A 21513-nucleotide genomic window follows, 5' to 3' on the forward strand; every position below is an offset into this window, starting at 1 on the left:
ATTGGCGCAATTGCATGTACCTTTATGAAGTGGAGCCCTGCTCCCGTTTCAAATTATGGCTAATGTCTCACTGTCATCATGGGAGACCGGTCGTCACGTTTACATCATGAGTGATACGGGACCGACCAGACTGCAGCTCGGGTAGCTAGGGACATTTTGAGCCACCGTCACGCATAATGTGGCTCCTCCAATACTTGCACCAGCTGAAATATTCAGGATTGCAAGATTCCTTGTGAACATGAGAAGAGAGAGAGCCTTTTTTCCCCCCGTGGGTAAAATTCATCATCTCCGAGACGTCATGGTTTATTCACGAAAATTGATGCCCACTGAATAATGGCAAGAGTTGTCCCAAGTACGGGCATGGCTTACTACAAGCAGCCTACAAGTTTTCGCTCAAGTATATTTAGTGTTCCTTTTTTGCTCCATTGGCTCACCACTATTGGACTTAAGTAATTTTTAACAGCTTTTTTTGCTACATTGCTATATATTGTGTTCCTAAATTTCATGTATTTTTCTCCTCATACATTTTGTTCATTGTGTAGCTGAATCAAAAGCATTTTGCTTAAGGCTAGACGTGCGCCTTGAGAAGAAGCTTGCGTGATTGATTCACAGTCAAAATCTAGAACCGTGTCCATAGGGCCAACAAAAGATTTCGCGGAAGAAAGATGATCTAGCAATTGTGAATGGGGCATATCTTGAATTGTGACTATACAAATATTCATAACTGGTTCATGAATTCTTTTCCATCTGGTCAATGCAAGAAAGGAAAGAGTTTAGAATGCCAGGATGTGGATTTTATGGTGTATGAAGAATGAGAATAGATGCTTGTTTACTGTAATATACAATATTTTTGTGGCATGAAATTTTCACGAATAGGAGCCGAAGGCCTTATTCGCAGCATGAAATTTTCGCGAGTTGCCTCTTAATGATATCAGTGCGCATGATTCCTAATGCTAAGAGAATGTATCAATGGTCAATGAATCTAATAATGCAAAGGATATGAATGTAGGACTATAACATAGGGTGGAAATCACAATTATTCGTGAAAATGTGCTGTTTGGAATAGGTCTGCCCTCTCCCAAGTGCTTTTGTAGTTCTGTATGGTTCCTCCCATACCAGTCATTACTAAACTCTAGATCTGCAATGTGAATGCTAAGACGATGCAGCCTCCAAGGTTGGACAAGAGAAACAGCCGTCTCACGTACTGCAGAACACCATTTTCGGCCTAATTAGTGTCATCTTAGCATTCACGTCGCAGATTTAAAATTCAATTTGTTTTTTAATCATTCAATAAATAAAACTACAGGAAATTCACGCTTGATATTATCCACACTGTATGTCATCATCCTCACATGACGCTCAGTACATAATTGAGGGCATTTGGCCTGGCGGTCGTCGTCACCTTTCTCTGCGGCTAAAGGTTTGGCTCGTTTTCGCAATCACACTGCCGCTAATTGATCTCAAGATTGCTCCAGGGTATTATTACACCAGCATAGATTTCAGGAGAGTAGACCACCTCTGTATTCTCTGTAAAGGGAAGATCCACAACTAGACTCAAGTGTTCTAAACCTGCTCAAAGCCTATCTTCATTACAGCACTTTGATACTCTACTTATGACGTTTCCTCTATACATAGTGAGAGATTCCTATTTCAACAAAATTTCAGCAAATCAGTTTTTTTTTTTTTACAGCTTGAACACTAGAGGGATGCTGATCGAGTCCTTGGCACATACAGACACAACACAATTGCACACACACATACACACACACACACACTACAAAAAAAAAAATGCTGTGTGACTGAATGCTTTTCAATACGATTAGTATCATGAGCATGGATGGTATGACAATTACCTTCAGCGATACAATGAGCGTCAGTGATACATTAGCATACCTATGGGGTAGCGGTATGACAATCAGTATCGGCAGTGTCTTATCACGGCCTTGATGGCTGCTAATCCGGAGTGCCATAACCTTCAAATCAGCGACCCACTTTCCCCCCACAGATAGATAAAAAAGTGAAAGTAACCTTCAACATCTCTGATGTCCTTCAAATGTCTCTGATGCCCACTGCATCGCCTGCGACTGCGCTTGGGACTTTCAGCATACCTATGGCCTTACAGTATATGGTATATAAGATGTAAATCCACTACTCCAATATCGGTTTGCCCGATCTGTTGCATGAATGCACGATGCAGTGCTGCTACATTCATGACTTTGAAATGAACACAAGCAATCTCGGGATTCATCTACACCATATATCTACGTCAGTCATTAATTTATAAAAGTCTTAAATACTGGTCAGTTCTACATGACAATACCTTTTATATTCCATGCTTTAAAATATCTATAAAACTGTATAGCTTAGATGTTGGGAAACTTTGACACTCAATAGATAAGTACACACTATTTTTCAGGCACCAAAGTGGATATCTGAATAATAATAATTGACACTTGACATAATTGACAGCATATTATGTGCCACATTTTGAAAAGTGCCTCGGTTGCTTTAATGGTTCACAAGACACAGTTTGAGTAAATGGGAATTAATAAGCATTCAAGAGAGCAGTTATGATGCAGGTAAATCATTGATCAAGAGGCACGTGGTAAGGACAGATTCACCTGTCTCCAATGTTCTGCTCTTAATAAATATGACATACTTACATTGAAGCAAATATATCTGCTACTGTTTCCACGCAGCTGAATAATGCAAACACTATCCAGTACATCATCCATTTTACCTGCAGTGAGAGAGAGTGAGAGAGAGAAAAGAGAGAGAAATGGTTTATCAGCAATTATACCAAACAATAAGATACGTTTTTCAACGGATAAAGTCTGTCAGAATTTTGTTTTAGGAGATCAGGGGGGTGTTTCATCAACGTTTGTCAGCGCTGACAACTTGAATCACCATAGTAACAGTCAGTGACCACAGCATCTCAGCCAATCAAAACCAAGGATTTTGCTGAAATTGTCAGCGCTGACAAACGTTGATGAAACACCCCCCAGTTTTTTCTTTATCAAACAATGTATCACAGTATGTCATTACACTTTTATCATCTATTCACTGAATGCATTTCAAAGGTTGCTGGGGGTAAAATATAGCTTATTTCATTCTTGTTTAAAGCAATGTAAGACTGTTTCTAACAAAAATATGCTAATACTAACATTTTCACATGATGGACCTGTTGCGTGGAAGTTGAGATCAAACATAAGTCAGAAAATCAAACATAAGTCTCTACATGCTCAAAAATTTTCTGATTAGTTGATAGCTGACTTACGTTTGATTTTCCCTCTTTCTATGCAACAGGGACCTGCATTTCCATCACATCAGAGGGGTGTTTCACAAAGCTGTTCTTAAAGTTACGAAGGACTTAAGAACGACTGGTGATCAGTTCTTGTGCTGAATTATTGAGATTCTGATAAGTATAGCACATAAGAACTGATCACCAGTCGTTCTTAAGTCCTTCGTAACTCTAAGAAGAGCTTTGTGAAACACCCCCCAGATGTTACTGAAATTTGTAGCGAGTAACAGCAGAGCACAAGAATAACGCATGGGACACTTTATTTCTACAATGAACTAAATATTACTCACAAATATCATTCTACTCAGTACTGTGACATTACAAACCTGTCGGAGTTTTCACCTCTAAAGAGACCGTGGAATGGAATTAACAAGAACTTTCAGAATTCAACCACTTCTCTTTTTTGTTTTGTCTACTTTCTATTTTTGCCTGTTCATTCTAAGACTTTCAGGGTGTTTAATCTCTCTGCATTCACTGAATCCACTGCATGTACATTTGGGGTGACTTCCCCCTTTAAAGGTAGAAATACAAGAAATAGACGGAGAGTGGGAGAAAGAGGAAGAGAGACAGGGAGAGAGCTAGACACTGCTTTTAAAGGTCCTGTAGCATGGGGAGACATGGGTGGCCTGATTAATCAATTCATTTGCTGCCCATTAGGGTACATTCGAAAACCATGAAGAGTGCGAGTCGGCGAATGTGTGCATCGAAGTGTATGCTCAACGGTAACGATCGCCTCCAGTCAGGATTCTTCAGCTGTGTGTGTGTGTGTGTGTATGTGTGTGTGTGTGCGTGTGTGTGTGCGTGTGTGTGTGTGTGTGTGTGTGTTTACATAGAGATCAGTGATAAAGCTGTACACAATCTGTTTCGGGGGATTCTCGAATATACTGCATACGCCATATATTTCGCGAGTCTACATTTTTGCGAATCGGGAATTCCCGACGATATCGCGTGTGGTTAAAGGCAGCCGATCGCCATCCGTAATGGTACGTAAACTCCGAACGACCGAAGTTTGTGCATGCAATTGCGCAATGCTACCACTGAGACAAGTGTGTGTGTGTGCGTGTGTGTGTACGCATCATACACAAACAATGTCACCGCGAGCTGCGGTGATTGGAGGAGAGAGGCCAGAAGACGCTGCGGCGTGTGTGTGTGTGTGTGTGTGTGTGTGTGTGTGTGTGTGTGTGCGTGTGTGCGTGTGTGTGTACGCATCATACACAAATATTGTCACCGCGAGCTGCGGTGATTGGAGGAGAGAGGCCAGAAGACGCGTGGCTCTTTCGGCCTCTCTTCATGTGCATGCGCACTGAGAGTGTGCGTCCATTCGGAAGCTCTCGTGGCTCGCTGGGACAGCCATTTTGGGTTGGGAGATAAGCACAGGGAGCTCCCTTGTAGCCTACCGTATTTTCGCTGACCCATTGAGCCAGCGCTATTCTCATTCGGGGGTCACTATGTTTGATACAGAATGGGGGAGGCAGCGTGTTGCGTTCGTCTCCGTGCCGCACAAACCACTCGCCACGACTGAGTGTCTTTAAATTCACGATCGTGGAGTCCTGTACTGAACGGAGCAGTGTACACGCGTACGTCACATTCACATCGGGATCAGAGTCAATATTTTCGCATGTCTTTAATTTCGTGAATAGCACCTGACTCGCAAAATTCGCGAAAATAAAAACCTCACGAAATATTCAGCGTATACAGTATATCTGAGCCAGGGTGAGCCTTCCCACTCTATTGTATCCCCAAGCTACTGCATCTTTAAAGGACAAGTCCACCTTCATATACATAAGGATTGAGAGAATGCAGCAATATTAGTAGAACACATCAGTGAAAGTTTGAGGAAAATTGGACAATCCGTTCAAAAGTTACTAATATTTTAAGTATCTGCCCAGTCACTGCTGGAAGAGAAGACTACTACAGTGTATGATGTCACATGCGTACAACTATATAAGGAAAATAAAAAGAGAATTTTACAAAACTTCACTTTTTGAATAAAGTGCACAGTTCTTCGACTTGCTACTGACATATGTTAAGGGTAATATCATTCCCCCTGCCTTCTGAAAGAGAGAAGTCGAGTGTTCTTTTGTTATGCGGGAAAAATGGAAATATGTTGAATTTTCTTTATTCTTTCTCTATATCGTTGCACTCATGTGACATCACAAGCTATAGTAGTCTTTTCATCCAGCCGTGACTGAGCAGAAACTTCAAAAATTCATAACTTTTTAACGGATTGTCCGATTTTGCTCAAACTCTCACTGATGTGTGCTACTAATATTGCTGCATTCACTCAACCCACATGTCTATGAAGGTGAACTTGTCCTTTAAGATGTCACCTCATAAACTCTCCTTTACTCAGCTCCACCTAGCCTGATAAGGAATGCCTCTTGACATTTTCATGACAGGGCGGTCTCCGGCTTTCGACAAGCAGGGAAGCATCGAAAGCAAAGACTTACGAAAGACAAGGCAAACACCCACACACTGTCCATTCTGTCCTCCAGAAAGACAAGAAATTTGAACAGGCTGAAGTTGAGATCCCAGATGCTGGAGACTTATATTTGCAGTTTAAATACTGTTCGATACCCTCTTTACTCTTGCCCCACACTATTCAAATAACATGCTGTCATAGAATTCAGACACACATCCCCTCCCCCTACCCCCCCCCCTCCGCATCTTCATGACATGTCATATTAGTGCAAATTAATTCAAAAAGGCATCAAAAGTCGAGCATTACGGAAGAAATTATATTTCATTTGCTTATAAAAATATAAATTGTTGACTGTAACATACATGTATCTGACATAATACCAACAAAATTCACTGGAAACATTTATGCCAAGTCAGTTTCATTGTACTTTACCTGTTGCTGGAATTTTGGTTAACCCACTGAGGACAAGCTAATTCTGCTATAACACACATTTCCCATAGACACCTGGCTAAGTATACTCAGGACTAGTCTTCAACGGGTTAAAGAAAACAAGTCTGACTTACACTATGTCTTGAATTCAGAAAAGCGATGGGTCACCATTTTTTCGTCTGGTTTTTGAATTCACAAGACATTCTATCTTGAATTATTTTACAGACTACAAGCTCTCGACGACAAAAGTGTTTTCAAAGACAGGTAACGAGAGCAGAAATTTTTGAAGGATGGCACTTTCACATTACTGAACATCATAATGGAAAGCTCATGTTGGGTCTTTCCTGCCACTTTGCAGTCTCTGTTCAGTCTGTTAGAGGTGAAGAAAGCTCCCCACAAATAATGTATTCTCCACGGAGGAACCGAGATAAATAATGTACTCATGCATGATGATGATGATGAATTTCTGGCCGACCGTGGCTTATGTGTCTTTATGTCCTGGGGAAAAGAGAGCCGAAATTCATGTATAAGTGGGAAGGATGTGCGCTCTTCACACATAGCTTTCCATGCATCCTGCTCGCTCCCACATCAAAGCCAATCAGAGATGCGGGAGCGGCCCTATGGAGCTCGCATCACCGTTGCATGCTCACTTTGTTGTCTGCATACAGCATCTCTAGATCCTTGTCCTGCTTGCTCTGAGCTCAAAATGCAGGGCCCTAACAGCATGACTGATTTGTCTTTATTCACATGATGTGATCTCTCTCTCTCTCTCTAAAAAAAAAAAAAGCAAAATGAAATTAAAAAAAAAAAAAAAAAAAAACAGCATGTCTTCAGTTTGTGGTAAAGAACCACAAAGGGCCCTGATGCAAAAGTATGACTTAATGTGTTACCCAAGTTTTAAAAGTTGTCTGGGTTGCAGAAACACAGTCTTGCATGCACTAGCACCCTTCAGACTAACTACACGTATGTGATGCGTTTCCAGAGCAGCAGTAGCACAGAGCATGTTTCCAGCTAAGACTTGCTCACAAGCATCTTTCTCACAGTCAACATAAAAGACTTAACCACTATTGTTTTGTTGTTGTTGTTGGGTTTTTTTGGGGGGGTAGGAGGTTTGACAATCAAAACTGCTGATTTTAGCGATAACCTAATTCAGCCAATCTCTTTGCGTGGTAGAGACAGATCTGTGAACATGGTTGTACTCTCATTGATGAAATGTCATCCACTCAGAAAACTAGTTAACAGCAGCCCCTTGGGTCCAACGCGAGGAAAGTGCAGGGTAGCCGTCAACACCGCCGCAATCGGAACTATTCAATGCGGGCGCAGCGGAGAAGCGCAGGAAGCCGCACTCCGCGAGCCCTCTGAGGGTCATCTTCACTCTCCCTCACTTCCTCCACTCTGCAGCGAAGAGACAGAGCCCATCGGCACACGCCAGAGGACTGTGTGCACGGACCAGATAAGCCGTATCTAGGGCCGCTCCACCTAGCACTCACCGGTCCATTTCTCCAGGAAGCTCTGATCAACCACGTTACCGCTTCGCCAAAGAGCTGATCGCAACAAGTCCCTACATGAAACTGTTTTCGTGGAATTTCAAATTTTAAAAGAACCTCCATCATCCATTCATTCACTTATAGCAATTTTTTTTCCCCCCACTGCATCAGTGGCTTATAAAGTTCACTGCAGCAAGTCCCTACATGAAAGTGTCTTGTATGAATTTCACTCCAGAAACAATGCAGAGCGTTCACTTAATTTTGCATAGACACAGGAAATAAGTCCTACAGGTATTCAGTTGTCTTTACAGGTTTTACACCAAGGTGTGTGCCAATGCCTATACATGCTACAAGTCTTGTTTAATATCATGACCTAATTACAGCATAGAAAATTTAACTGCAGCTGGCTGAAATGACAGGAAACAAATATTTCCCCGTTACCACAGCGACAGCTTCTTGAGGTAATTCTGACACTGCAGTTAAATGGCCTGGGTGTAGAGCAAAAAGTGGGTGTTACCTCGCCTGCATCCTGCTTAGCTGAAACTGTGTGCTATATATCAGTTCAAAATTAATTATTCATGACTATCTGGACACCCATATCATAAAGAAGTGAAAACAGAGCAAGATTTCAAGGAGTTAAATCTAAAGAAGAAATAATCTCAAACATTTTTTCGTTAGCCATTGTGCATGGTAGCAAGCATATTCTCATGAAATTTGGTGGTAATTTGAGAGAATGAGTAGAGAGTTATTACCTCGAAGATGCACAACTTGCAAAAGCCCCATTAAGGTGACTGCATTTAATGCATTTAATCAATACTGTCTTTTTTTTTCTATACACACGAATGACCACTTAAAATGAATCAAAGTAGCTAAAGGATATTTCATCACATCAGTTTTACACTATCAATGCGTAAACATCTGAGTGATGCTGAACAAGGCGCCAGAAATTATCATTGAATGCACAGATTAGAAAATTGTTATTGACTGCCAGTCAAAATAAGATAGCTGGTCAAAACACAACTTTTTTATCTTCCTACCAGGTTTTAGAGGCTTGCTTTCAGAATTTTCCTGCAACTATTGATCCTAGTGTTTTACGTAACAGGTTCAGCACAAAAGTCCATCAAAAAAATACTCCCTTTGTACAAAAATGTGTTGACATCTCTAACAAATATCGTCAGGCAAAGCTAGGCCTACAAATACAACTGCAGCTGCATTAGAAATATTTCCAATCCAACTTGAATATGTGCAGCACTTTTTATCAAGCATTTTCCTTTCTATCACTGAAAGTCACTTACAAAAAGTTCAAAGACTTGTCAAAACCAAAAACCTAATGAAAAAAAAAAGAGTAAAAGGATAGAAGAGATAGAGATAGGACCCAGTAAAACCCATACCACAAGCCAGGAAGTTGGATTCAGTTGGCCTGGGCCTCTCTTCAACTCAAGCTATTAACTGCCAGGTTGCAGTTTGCATGACCTAACAATACCCAGAGAGCCTGAAAGTCGTCAAGCATACATTGTACCCAAAAACTTTTGCTGTGGGTTGGGTTCCTAATGTCCAATTTTCGAATCAAATCCACTTTCTACCCACCATAATATCCATATATGCATTTCATCAGATCGGCAAATACAGCATTTCCTTTTCTTTAAATCTTATTTTTTTATCTGGGTATGATATGCCTCATTTATGCAGTTTCTTGACTATTTCTTGTCTCTTGTGGCTAACCACTAGAGGGGACAATCTTGATTAATTCTTCGAAAAGATACACTCATAAAGCAATGTGTCAACTTGTCATACCACATCGAATCCAAGAGCGATGAACTGAACTCTGTGCACTTCCCTTCCAAAACAAGCTCTAACCTATCAATGAAATATCCCTACCAGATACATGTATACAGCTCTGTATTACAATTGCGGATATCAATTCACAGCCAAGACTAGATGATAGAAAACTTCAATTTATATTCATTGCTTATCATCTTGATGAAAGAACAAAATAAAAAACAAACAAAACAAAATACATGTGGTACTGATGAAATTTTGGGGACTGGCTCCTAGATATACTCACATATTCTTTGACGTTTCTTGTCTTGACTGCCTTGTAGGAGTAGTACGCAGGGTAGAGGGTTCCAAACACCAGTCTGTGATGAAGCAGAGACGAAAGAGGAAATGATCATTCACACCATTCATTCCACACTAAACGAGCACTGAGAATGATTACAGGCTATTAGTATGTCCAGTCATCTCTACAGCAGAATTCCTCCAAGACATACACTGTGTAGAACAAACATTTCATTGAATGCTGTCTTATAAATCGTCTGCTAAGTACTGCAAACATCCTTATTTTTGTGCCAAACATATTTGCAGGTTCTTAAATTTGCACAGCACAATTGCTTGATAACATTCAGGTATGTTTTCATGAGATTCACATGATTTGATTTGATAATGTCATGCACGAAAATCAATGTAATAGTACTGTATACAAATAGTAAATGGTCATGAGTATGAGACGGTGCAAGACTTTGCTTGAGGTGAAAGACAGAGGCACTCTATTCAACGAGATGAAGTTGAGGTGGCACAGTCCGGTCAGTCGCACATGAAAGCGATTGGTTAAAATTGTGGGCAGTAAGACAAGTGTCTGAATGCGCGCTTGTAACTGTCGAGTGCGCATGGCAAAGGTTTATTTCATTGTGATGTCAGAAGCGCGCAATGGTGCAAAAACTATGAGTTGATTGTCAGTTTAACACTGGAGTCCATTTGAATTGGTGACACCAGCCACGCGCTATCCATTTTTGCTAAAACAGAATTGCTCCGCTCACCAGCGACAGCATGCAAAAACGTCAATACACCATACACTAGCATGCACACGCTGAGGTGAATGCAGGGTCCATATCTGATTTCATTGTTTTTGTTGATGCATCAACCTAACTTTACTGAAGGGCTTTTTACACTTGTGTTTCTTAACCCCGGACTTTCTCTGACCCAGGACTATCATTAGCCCCGTACCAATTTTTTCAGCTTTTTACACTCGCCAATTAGTCCCGTGCTATCTCTTGTCCGGGGCTAAGGAGAAAACTGACCTTTTTACACTCGTATTTCTTAGCCCCGGACTTTCCAAACCACATGAATATTCATAATTACGCTGTGTACTGTACACGTACACGCACGCACCGGCAGCACTTGATTACCTCGTTTCTGATTGGTCGGTGAGGGTCGGACTTCGTCTCCGTCGCTTAGCCCAGGATTATTTTTTCGTTCCGTTTACACTCACTTGCTTGGCACCGCAATTGCGGTGCTAGCACCGCAATTGCGGTGCTAGCCCCGCAATTGCGGTGCTAGCCCCTGCTATTTTGCAGGGCCAGATAGTACCGTACTATCGGTGGGGCTAGCCCACTTTGGCAAAAACGAGTGTAAACAGAAAGTGGGCTAAGGATAGTCCCGTACCAACGGTGGGGCTAAGGCCCCCCCCCCCCCCCCTTAGCCCCACCGTTGGTCCGGGGCTAAGCGAAAATTTACAAGTGTAAAAAGCCCTTCATTCTCTCTGCATAAGGGAGACACTGTTTATCTAACCAAATCTTCACTTTGAAATTTGTCTCAGTTGTTCTAATGACAAAAAACAACAACACTGAAACCAGCTTAACGCCACTAGAGGGCTTTTTACACTTGCAGATTTTTGCTTAGTCCCGGACCAACGGTGGGGCTAAGGGGGGGCCTTAGCCCCATCGTTGGTACCGGACTTTCCTTAGCCCACTTTCTGTTTACACTCGTTTTTGCCAAAGTGGGCCAGCCCCACCGATAGTCCCGTACTATCTGGCCCTGCAAAATAGCGGGGTTAGCACCGCAATTGCGGTGCTAACCCCGCAATTGCGGTGCCAAGCAAACGAGTGTATAAAACAGAACGAAAAAATAATCCGGGGCTAAGCGATGGAGACGAAGTCCGACCCCCACTGACCAATCAGAAACGAGATTATCAAGTGCTGCCGGTGCGTGCGTGTACGTGTACAGTGCACAGCGTAATCATGAATATGCATGTGGTTTGGGTAGTACCGGACTAAGAATTACAAGTGTAAAAAGGTCAATTTTCTCCTTAGCCCCAGACAAGAGCTTAGTACGCGACTTATTGGCGAGTGTAAAAAGCTGAAAAAATTGGTAAGGGACTAACGATAGTCCTTGGTCAGAGAAAGTACGGGGTTAAGAAACACAAGTGTAAAAAGGTCTTAGGATGGAGCAAAGTCAGCAAACCGGCCTTTCCAGTTCTGACTTGCCCCATCACGCACCCAATTGAAAAAAAAAAAAAAGTTTATGCCCGACAGAATCTGGGTTACCCGGTTTTATTCTGGGTCTCCCCATTCCATTCTGGGTTTGGCCGGCGAAGAACTTGTATTGATTTCCTGGCGACTCTGCCTAAATGCAGTAACGTCACCGGGACGAAAACCTTGTGATTTATGCAGACTTTACTTAAAGCTGTAAAACATCTCCCTCATGGCCTCATACAGCACTTGTAAAGTTGTTACTGGTTGCTGTAAGCGATGGGGCAAAATCCAATTGTCAACAAAACAAGAGACTACAGGCACAAAATTAAAGCCAAGGTGGAGCGCTATAATGAAATCTTCCAAACTCATTGAGCGTAATAGCGCAGTCAATTTAGCGTATCACTGGGACCCGCATGACTCAGGAATAAGTAATGACTGGGTACCGTGTCATGGCTCCACATTGTTTCAGTTGTGTGTAATTCCTAATCCCTCAAAAATGATCCTGTAACTTAAAGACACAAAAAAAAAGGCAAGGAAAATGTTGCTTTATGCAGTTGAAAAACCCGAATTTCTCCAGACAAATCCACTGACATCATTCCCATGCTCAACAGTTTTCATTTCGTCATCAAGGAATCTTCCAGCCGTGTCCTCTTCCAGTGTAGGTGTGGATGTGTAGAATTAAGTACACCTCCACACTGATTGAATGTCATAGCTTGGAACCTTCATTTCGAGAGCAGTTCGCCCGCCGCCCTCGAGTGAAAGACTTAAGTTCTATACTTGACCTCCAAAAGGTAATGCGGCTTACAATACGAGAACTGGCCTTGAGGCTGATGTCCCCTTTTTTTTTCGACACATCACAAACATCCTTCAAACAGATTAACTCCCTAACCAATGTCATCATCACTATTTGTGATAAAAACAGATTTTAAAGCTCACCCTTAACATCAGAATATCATAGAATATTTACAACTGTCAATGGACTGCGGCCTTTGCAAGAACATGTGGGCAGTACTGCAACACTTTAATTCAACACCAAAGTTATGTTAGGGCAACTGCTATCTGCTTTGAGAACTAAAAGAATGGAAAGAGCTATTCATAGGATTTCATAATTTATATCCAAATGAGATGCCAGATATTCACAGAACAGGCAACATGCAAGTTTCTGATTGAATCACCACATTCACATGACAAGTATTTGGGGCAAAGTTGGACCATAAATACCACATACTTTCAGGTAGCTTCTACTTGTTTTTGCTACGACACTGTTTACAATTCTAGGATGCATTATTTATCTTCAGTAGATCTGAGATGACTGTGTATGTGTAGGCATCCTCTGTCCTTAATGTGTCCCACATGCATTTTGTGAGTCAGAGTCCAGCATACATGTACATAAAATATGAACAAGAGGAAAAACGTGTAAGAAGATGGAAAGAGTGGATTATCTCTACAACTAGCCCCAATATCTGGCAACCAGCAAGATGTTTGTTTGCAAGAAAACCGTCCTTCTCGTAAAAGCATGACAAAACTGAAGAAAAAGACAACCCAGAAAGAAAAAGGGGCATCCTGCCATTCGAAAATCAAGACGAGTTTATCGCTTTCCTGCGCTACGTGCCACGGCAGCTGTGCCATCACATTAATGAAATGTGCATAGCTAAGCCTCCAGCGGTGCGGGGGAAACATGAATCACGGCACTCAAGACATCTCGGAGGCAAAGCAACACAGGGAGTCTGGATGAAGTTCAAATACACTATGAAGACTTACAATAATAACACTGTGTGTGTGCTGCGCATATGCGTGCATGTCGTCAAACATTCATCCTTGAGACGGGGGGGGGGGGGGGGGGCAGGGGAGAAAACAAGATAAATAGGTACAGAAAGAAAGATAGTGGCAAAAGCAAGAGATATAGACAGACACACACAAAGAGAGAAAAAAGACAAGATTTCCTGGCCTCTCAAATCAATACCTGTCAATAATGCCCTGTGCAATACAACTTGACAAGTACGGCACAAATGGCAAAGGGACAGCTATGCCTTTTGATAATTGAATTGCTTTGATTCCTTGAAGGAAAAATCAGTAGCAGGGATAATGCTAGACACTGCAATATGTCCAAATCATTTTCATGTCTGCCAAGAATGAATTTGAACAAACAAAAACAAGCTCACATCTGAACCTCGCTTCAAGATGTGCACACTTATTTCCAATGACATAAAGTCTTGTGATCATGATATTATCAAAACATCAACGGTGGTTGTTGTTGTTGTTGTTTTGAAGGAAATGAGTCTTGCCTAAAAGAAGGTAAGCAAACATCAACCTTTTCTCTATCATAAAAGATTACTTTCTTATCTTATTGCTGTTTTCAAGGTCTCTGAGAAAAACTTTATCATTTATACAGCAAATAGGCAGCTGATTCCTCCCATGCAATGTATAAACTGATGCCTTATAAACTAATACAGCCATGGCATGATCCCTGCGAAGCTTTTGACCTAAAACAATGGCTGGCTACAGCAATAAACACACACACACACACACACACACACACACACACACACAAACACACACATAGGTTTTATTCAATACAACCGTCATGAAGAACTTTTGGGGAAAAAATATATGTATTTGCTTGACAACTCTTGTTTACAATGTCATAACTCTAGAAGGACATGAGGCACAAATATTGCTTATGTCAATAATCTCTCTCTCTGAGCCAATAGAGATCAAGGACATTTTTTTAATATTCCCAGCCGTCTCAAAACAACTTGTTGAAATAAATCCCCCCCCCCCCCACAAAGTGAGAATTTGTTGACATCACCTGCCACACGATATCCTGAAGCCAGTGAAGAACTGGGTAATCCTCTCCGAGGGTTTGAGACCTTTGAAACTGACATGCATAACATTAATGTCAATTTTACTGCCTCAGTGACATTCAAAGGAAGTTACTGATTAGGCACCCAGCATGGAAAGAGATCCCATGACGATCTTGGTTGGATGGAGAGATATTTGCCTTGTTCAAATCAAAACAGAAGAAAAATTTCTTATGTCCTGGAAAAAAAAAATGCAAAGAAATTAAATTGAACATATACACTGAAACAATATATTGCATGGGCAGGTTCACTGATATAAAAACAAATATTCATGTAATATAATAATAAGATTTTTTTGGCTATTAACTCGTTGTGTGCCACAATATTGTGAGACCATGAGATACGCGCACTTTTGGAAAACATTCTGTTTTTCAAAGCCAGGTATTTTCTCATAGAGGCATTTACGCTATAAATGCAGTACAGCAAAGTTGTAGAGAGAAATGCAAGCTTTGCAGTGACGTCAATTTTATGACAAAACTATGGCTATTATGATGTCTATGTACAGGGGCTTCTTGCGATTTATCGATGGCGTGTGCACGGCTGTGCGTTTCAGCAAAATAATTATGTGAAGTTGGCAAACCGTCGACTGGAGTTGGACGTGCGAACAGAGCACACTAAGAGTTGAGGAGATCACTGTTCTCACATTTATACCAAAAGAAAATAATTATGAAACACAAACTTCCCCGAGTACATTACTGGAGTAGAATGACTGCACAGTGCGGTTGAATGTCTCGGATTAAATCTCACATAAGAATTTAAAACAAAAGAACTTTCAAAAGTATTACAAGTACATCGTATTTGATATATGGTATGATTGATGCCTCAATTCATGCAGATAGTATTAGAAATCGACAAAATCACAGCCGTCAAAGTCAGAGAGCATGGAATGGAATATCAATAGGTTGTTGCCAGCAGGCATGTGACATCTGTGCATCTTAATTCTTATCCAGGAAATCTCTGAGGGACACGGGAGATGAAGGAGAGTCTGGACTGAAGGCTACACTCCCCGCTGTTTACATTTTCAGTTGATAGGAATGTAATGGGCTTGCCCCAGACTGGCAATGATAAGGGATGATGACCCAGTACTATCCTTTGTGAGCTTATGGGATAATAACCTACTTGCCTTCAGGCGGCACATTATGATGCTCAAAGAGGAACGGAGGGGAGGAGAGGGTATCTATCTCCTCTACACTCAGAAAAGGTTTCATGCTGGTAAAAAACCTTTCGGTGACAACATTAACAGCTTTTCTTAAGATGTACTCATTCTTTGCCGAATTAACCCAACAGTTCCTGGCATTAAACATTCAGCTGGCCAAAGTTTAGCTCCAGTTTCTTACCAATTCCTGCTATCATCATCACCATGGATACAATCTTGAAGGGATGATAATTTCCCCATACATTTCTCCTCCTTGAGATGATAATAACACTGTATCCTCCTTGAGCCACTGGTGCCTGTTTAAACTGACCAGCCTGTGAATGTTAGCATGCACCCAACTTATAAAGGCAGTTTCTAGAAAACTCGTTTTGATAAGATGTCTATTATCAAACATGTATCTTCACGTCTCAATTCTATGGCTAGACTTCGTTTACACAAGCATGAGCTGTTGCTATGTTGCTTGGAGTAAGATGCAATTTAAAGACCTTGGGGGTTCCTTGTAGTTGCTATGAATGACATTTGAGAAATGGAGCTTGTAACACAACAACCACTGAATGAAATGTTTTTTAGCAGATGGGAGTCAGCAAAGAGACTTATTTCGGTGTCTGAACACCAAGGGCCTTTTCAGACGAATCAACTTCTAATATTTACATAACGTATGGATATACGATGTATTGATATGCATCCATTCAGACGCAGCGCCCCGTTATTCGATAATCATATGGGAGCATTCAGACGTCGCACTCAGTTGCACACTTTCGTGGGAAGTTCAACTGGATGTACGGGTACAAAGTTTGTGCAGGCTTTCTGCTTTGTGTCTATACTTTGTGCTGGACTCGTCTATCGTAGAGGGCGGGCCCTAAGCCTTGTTGCCAATAAGCCCCGCCCACTTATTGTACATATGGATAGGTGAGAGCTTTCAGATTTAAAAAAAAAAAGTCATATGGATATAGCATAATCATACAAAACGTTGGTCAAAACATTGCTTTGAAATATTTGCTGTATTGAAACAACGTATTGATATGAGGGCATTCAGATAGGAAAAAAAAAACATCCTATATCTATACAAGAGCTCTCTCGTCTGAAAGGGGGGAGGGTTCAGTCCCACTTTTAGAACACTTCACAAAAATATATAAGAGCAAACATATTCTTACACAAGTGTGAAATGCCTCTCTCTCTCTCTCTTTCTGAACCCTAAATGACAGGCATTGTATACCTCTCAGTCATCATGGCATTCCATCAAACCCTGGGCCCTCCTCTTCTCTGAAAGGTAGATGGCTGGTTTGACATTACAGTCTCATTCATCTTCCCTATTGATTATGATCCCACCAGGTGTTGGGCCCTGTCCATCCCCGTGACATATGAACACAGTCATAGATATACAGACACACATACACATGCACACATACACACACAGAGATACACACAGACACACACACACACAAACATGCACGCTTGTCTACGCTTATGTCTACCCCAAGCTACGACTGTGAACTCATCGTCACCTTCGGGCACCTTTGCAATTTGATCATCTATCGCCGATGACTGGGCTTGAAACAATCTTCCTGTAATTATAATTAATTTGGACAAAGGGCTGCCAGGACCTGTCGTCATCCTTGGTAAGCTTACATCCAGTTTTGAATGGCAAACTAAAAGACCTGGCACTTAGTGTGAGTCTATTCAAGAAGACTTGGTCTCTAAATTGGATCAGTCTTTCCACCTCCCTGATGGGATTCACTGAATTTTCATTTGAACAAATCACTTGAACACAAGCAATGAAAGAACCACACTTCAATTATCACGCGAATGACAGCTTTAAATTTTGAACACAGACAAAATACATGTGAAAAAAGAAAACACATTAGGGTATAATAAGACTACTTAATAATAGGAACTTTCACTGACAATGTGCCCTAGGACAAGAGCGTTGTTGATGCTGTATCTTTCAGCACAAGACAATAAATGTATAACTTTCCTCCATTGTATGTTGTACTACTGGCATCACATTTCCTAATGAATTTTCTCTTTGCATGCCAAGCACATTCATATACACCGCAGAGGGCAAATCATCACGAGGGTTTAAAAAAGGAATGAAGCTGGACTGATTTTCACATAGTGATGAGCATCGCAATGGATAAAATCTTTTGGTACGTTCACATGCAAGAATTACTAGTTTTGGCATCAAGTGACAAGTAAAAATCAACTTTGGACAAACATTTATTTTGGGTGTGTATAAATGCAGCTAAAGTGAATGACAAACCACTAGGTGTAAAGGAAAGTGAATTTGCTCACTGGTTTTACACAGTTGCCCCCGATAAATTCAGAAGAGTTGGAAAACAAGTTAACTTTCTTCCATTAAGCAGGGCTCCCGCTTAAACGGTGGCTGGTATTGATGCTAGCAAATCATTTAATATCCCACTATATATGAATGCTAGCATAATGCCACCCTATTGTGCTGTCCTACTGCCCAGCGGCAAATGTTCAGGCTCTGCAATTGGCATAACCTATGTAGGATTTGTTAGAAATGACCATTCCACTCAGGAAATGAAACCCCTGTGATTATATCTCTGGATTTAGTTATCATTTTCAGACTCTAATCAAGGACAATGGACATGATGTAGCCAAAATATGTGTCAAAAAATCAGGTTGCCAGTTCCGATAAAGAGGTCTAGGGCAATTACCCACTGGGCAAATACCCCAGAGCCTTCCCCTTACCCTAAACCTAACCCTAATCCTAATCTTTACTCTAACCTTATCACTAACCAGTATTTAGCAAGGGGGGGGGGGGTGGTAATTGTCCTGATATGCAGATAAAGCTATAAGAATAGCATACATACATTTTTTTTTAAATGTTACAGTACGGGTACATGTCTTTGCACATAGGCGGTAGTCCTGCTATTGAGTCCTGATTATCAGATGAGAATTATATTGTTTTATTTTTAAATGTGACATTGAATGTCTGAGTTGCATTTAGGTGGCGATCTCTCTAAAGCAGTTTGCGATTATCGGGCGAGTACTATACTCTCAAACTGTGCATATAACTAGGTTGACGAGAACATGTGTACTTGTAAAATTCATACATATAGATTATCTCTCTCCCCCTCTCGCTCCCTCCATTTCTCTCTCTCTCTCTCTCTTTCCATCCATCTATCTTTCTTTCCCTATGGAGAGATTCAAGCAAGCGGAGCTACAAAAAGAGTTTACACAGATTTGATTTTGAACATCCCTGGGGCAAACACCTGCCTGGAGTGTGGGCAAATATATTTTCGAGTTGATGTTTACATATCTGTACCCTTCTGAGCGGACGCTGAGATCACGCCGACACATGTCGCACAATGTACTCAACTGCATAATATATAGGTCATATTCAGGATATGGAAAAATTTGGTTGTTTTTCTTTTTTTTCGGGGGGGGGGCTTGATAATTTCTCTAATTCTTTTTCTGGGAATGACAGTGAAATGTTGTGATTTAAAAGTCACAAAAATGTCCTAGAAACATGTAATTATAGCATTTTCACTGTATGTGAAGAGACATGTATTGTCATACTGCAAACTCCTAGGCTCTATTATTGTTAGGCAATATAGAAAACCTTTTTTTTTTTTTGGTCCTATGGCTTCCCATATTCTCAACAAATAAGAATATAAACACCAAGCTATATGTCTTTTGACATGAAATTTAGGTTTGATTCAACTTAAATTTCATCTAATGGAAAATCTAATGCCTTCACTAATTTTGCATAATTTTCAGGCTGACTGTAAATTAAATTGACAATAATAATAAGACCTATTGCTTTACTGCAAGATGGCAGTATGTGACATTAACTTCCCGAGGAAAGTTTAAAAGCCACCTTTCTTATTATTTCCATCTGTCAAACAAAGTGACAAACATATCTCATAAGTAGGTATATCAAATGTCTGTGGATATCCATCTGTACAGCAAAGTGAAAACTACATCTCGTGCCTACGTGTCTAATGTCCATGGATAATATCTCACAATCTCGAAGACAAGCAAAGGGCAATAGAAAAGAATTCTGAAAAAAGTCTTGACATGCGATACTGGTTTCTTATGTGCACCATGAAGCACGAAATACACTGCAAAGCTACTCTTCCACGGAGCAGACATGTATCACAACCAATACCCAAAATGTCTTGCTGCCGGCAAAACTCAACCTTTCAATCACGGTTTATTTTGAAACTGCCGCAAGGAACTACTTCCCGTGCTTGTCATAGCATGAAATATGTATGATCGACTCTGACATTAACACATGATCATACACAAGAACCACACCAGCCTCTGCTTACAACAAAGCAACCAAACTACACAGCCAATTGCAACATACCTCAGTTTAAAGGATGATATCAGGAGCCCAATAATAAAACTAGTGCCATCATTTAACTGAAAAGCTGTGGATCAATCAACCCCATATGAATTAAAATCAAAGATAGATTTCAAACCATTTTACATACTATTACATCTCAGGAGGCTGTTAAACCCCAGTACCCAAAGCATGGCTGCACACATCTCATACACATGTAGTATATTTTTGCTTTGTTTTCAATTTCTTGAATTTCATATTAAGGTCAACTGATATGAATTCATCAAATTAACAACTTGCAAAAGTGTTGCCTCTAGTAATGCAAGTGCATTGCATATCATATCTAAGGAAATTGCTACTGTTGTCAATGTGGATCTTGATTGTGAATTCAAACCCTCATGAAATTGTTCTACAAGTCCGAACTGGTGAAATATACTGATGAAGCATTTATGATGCACACAGAATTACTTCACCTAACACCCCCCCCCCCCCCCCCCCCCCGAAAAAAGATCAATTTAAATGAGAGAAGTATTTAAAGCAATGTTTCACAGTCTCATCTAGACTATAATCAAATAGAAACATTTCAGAAGTTTCAGCAATATAGAGCATATTATATTGCAAAACTGTACTCTGAAGAATATCACATCTCATGAACAGAAATGACAGAACTTGAAAGAAAAGCAATATGTGTTAATACCTTTCTGCTTTGCTATCTCACCTCTATTTTATTTCTAGATAATACCCTGGAATCAAGCTGCACCTTGTGTTTTCTAATCTTGCTTTTTGCTCTCTGCTTTTATACTATACACACATGCTAAAATGTGATGACAAGTGTTATCATTAATCAAGAACAGCCAGTGATGACGATCAATCTAAAATGTGGGAGAATAGAGGAGGGTTCGCAGATATTGGGCCGCTACCCTCCGGCATCCCGATTCTCTCTGACTCCCATGATGGGCGGACATGTGACAGAAGACCTTAATGGCATGTCAAAACTGGTGGCAGCCCAACAAATAGCAGCCACACAAGCTTTTTCAATCGCCGGTACAAGCAGCATGCCACGGTTTAGGGTTGGGGAAAGAAGTGTGCTCTTCACTATTATTGCATATTGGGGGGGGGGGGGGGAGGAGGATCTCCGGCATATTGGTAGCACCCACGAATCAAATTGGCACGCACGCTCAAGACATTTTGCAAACAACTGTTGCATGGCATATATAGCGCGACAGTTGCAGTGTGCTGGGGGGAAATGAATGGCATTCATAGGATCGGAAATTTAAAATACATGATAATAT

The 21513-nt window shown here is 40.9% G+C and overlaps 1 protein-coding gene across 1 annotated transcript in view; it reads right to left on the minus strand.

The window, feature by feature from the left end:
* LOC139724402 (receptor expression-enhancing protein 2-like) overlaps positions 1 to 21513 on the minus strand; it is an 88499-nt gene that overhangs the window by 45590 nt on the left and 21396 nt on the right. The window contains exons 2-3 of the mRNA XM_071635547.1: positions 9705 to 9777; positions 2664 to 2740 (exon numbers count right to left, since the gene is read on the minus strand). Coding sequence (XP_071491648.1) covers positions 2664 to 2740; positions 9705 to 9777 — 150 coding nt within the window. The remainder of the gene's footprint in view (positions 1 to 2663; positions 2741 to 9704; positions 9778 to 21513) is intronic.

This window comes from Diadema antillarum, unplaced genomic scaffold, assembly GCF_040938485.1.
Source record: "Diadema antillarum isolate AM-2024a unplaced genomic scaffold, OU_Dant_1.0 scf00000212, whole genome shotgun sequence".
Lineage (NCBI taxonomy): Eukaryota > Metazoa > Echinodermata > Echinoidea > Diadematoida > Diadematidae > Diadema > Diadema antillarum.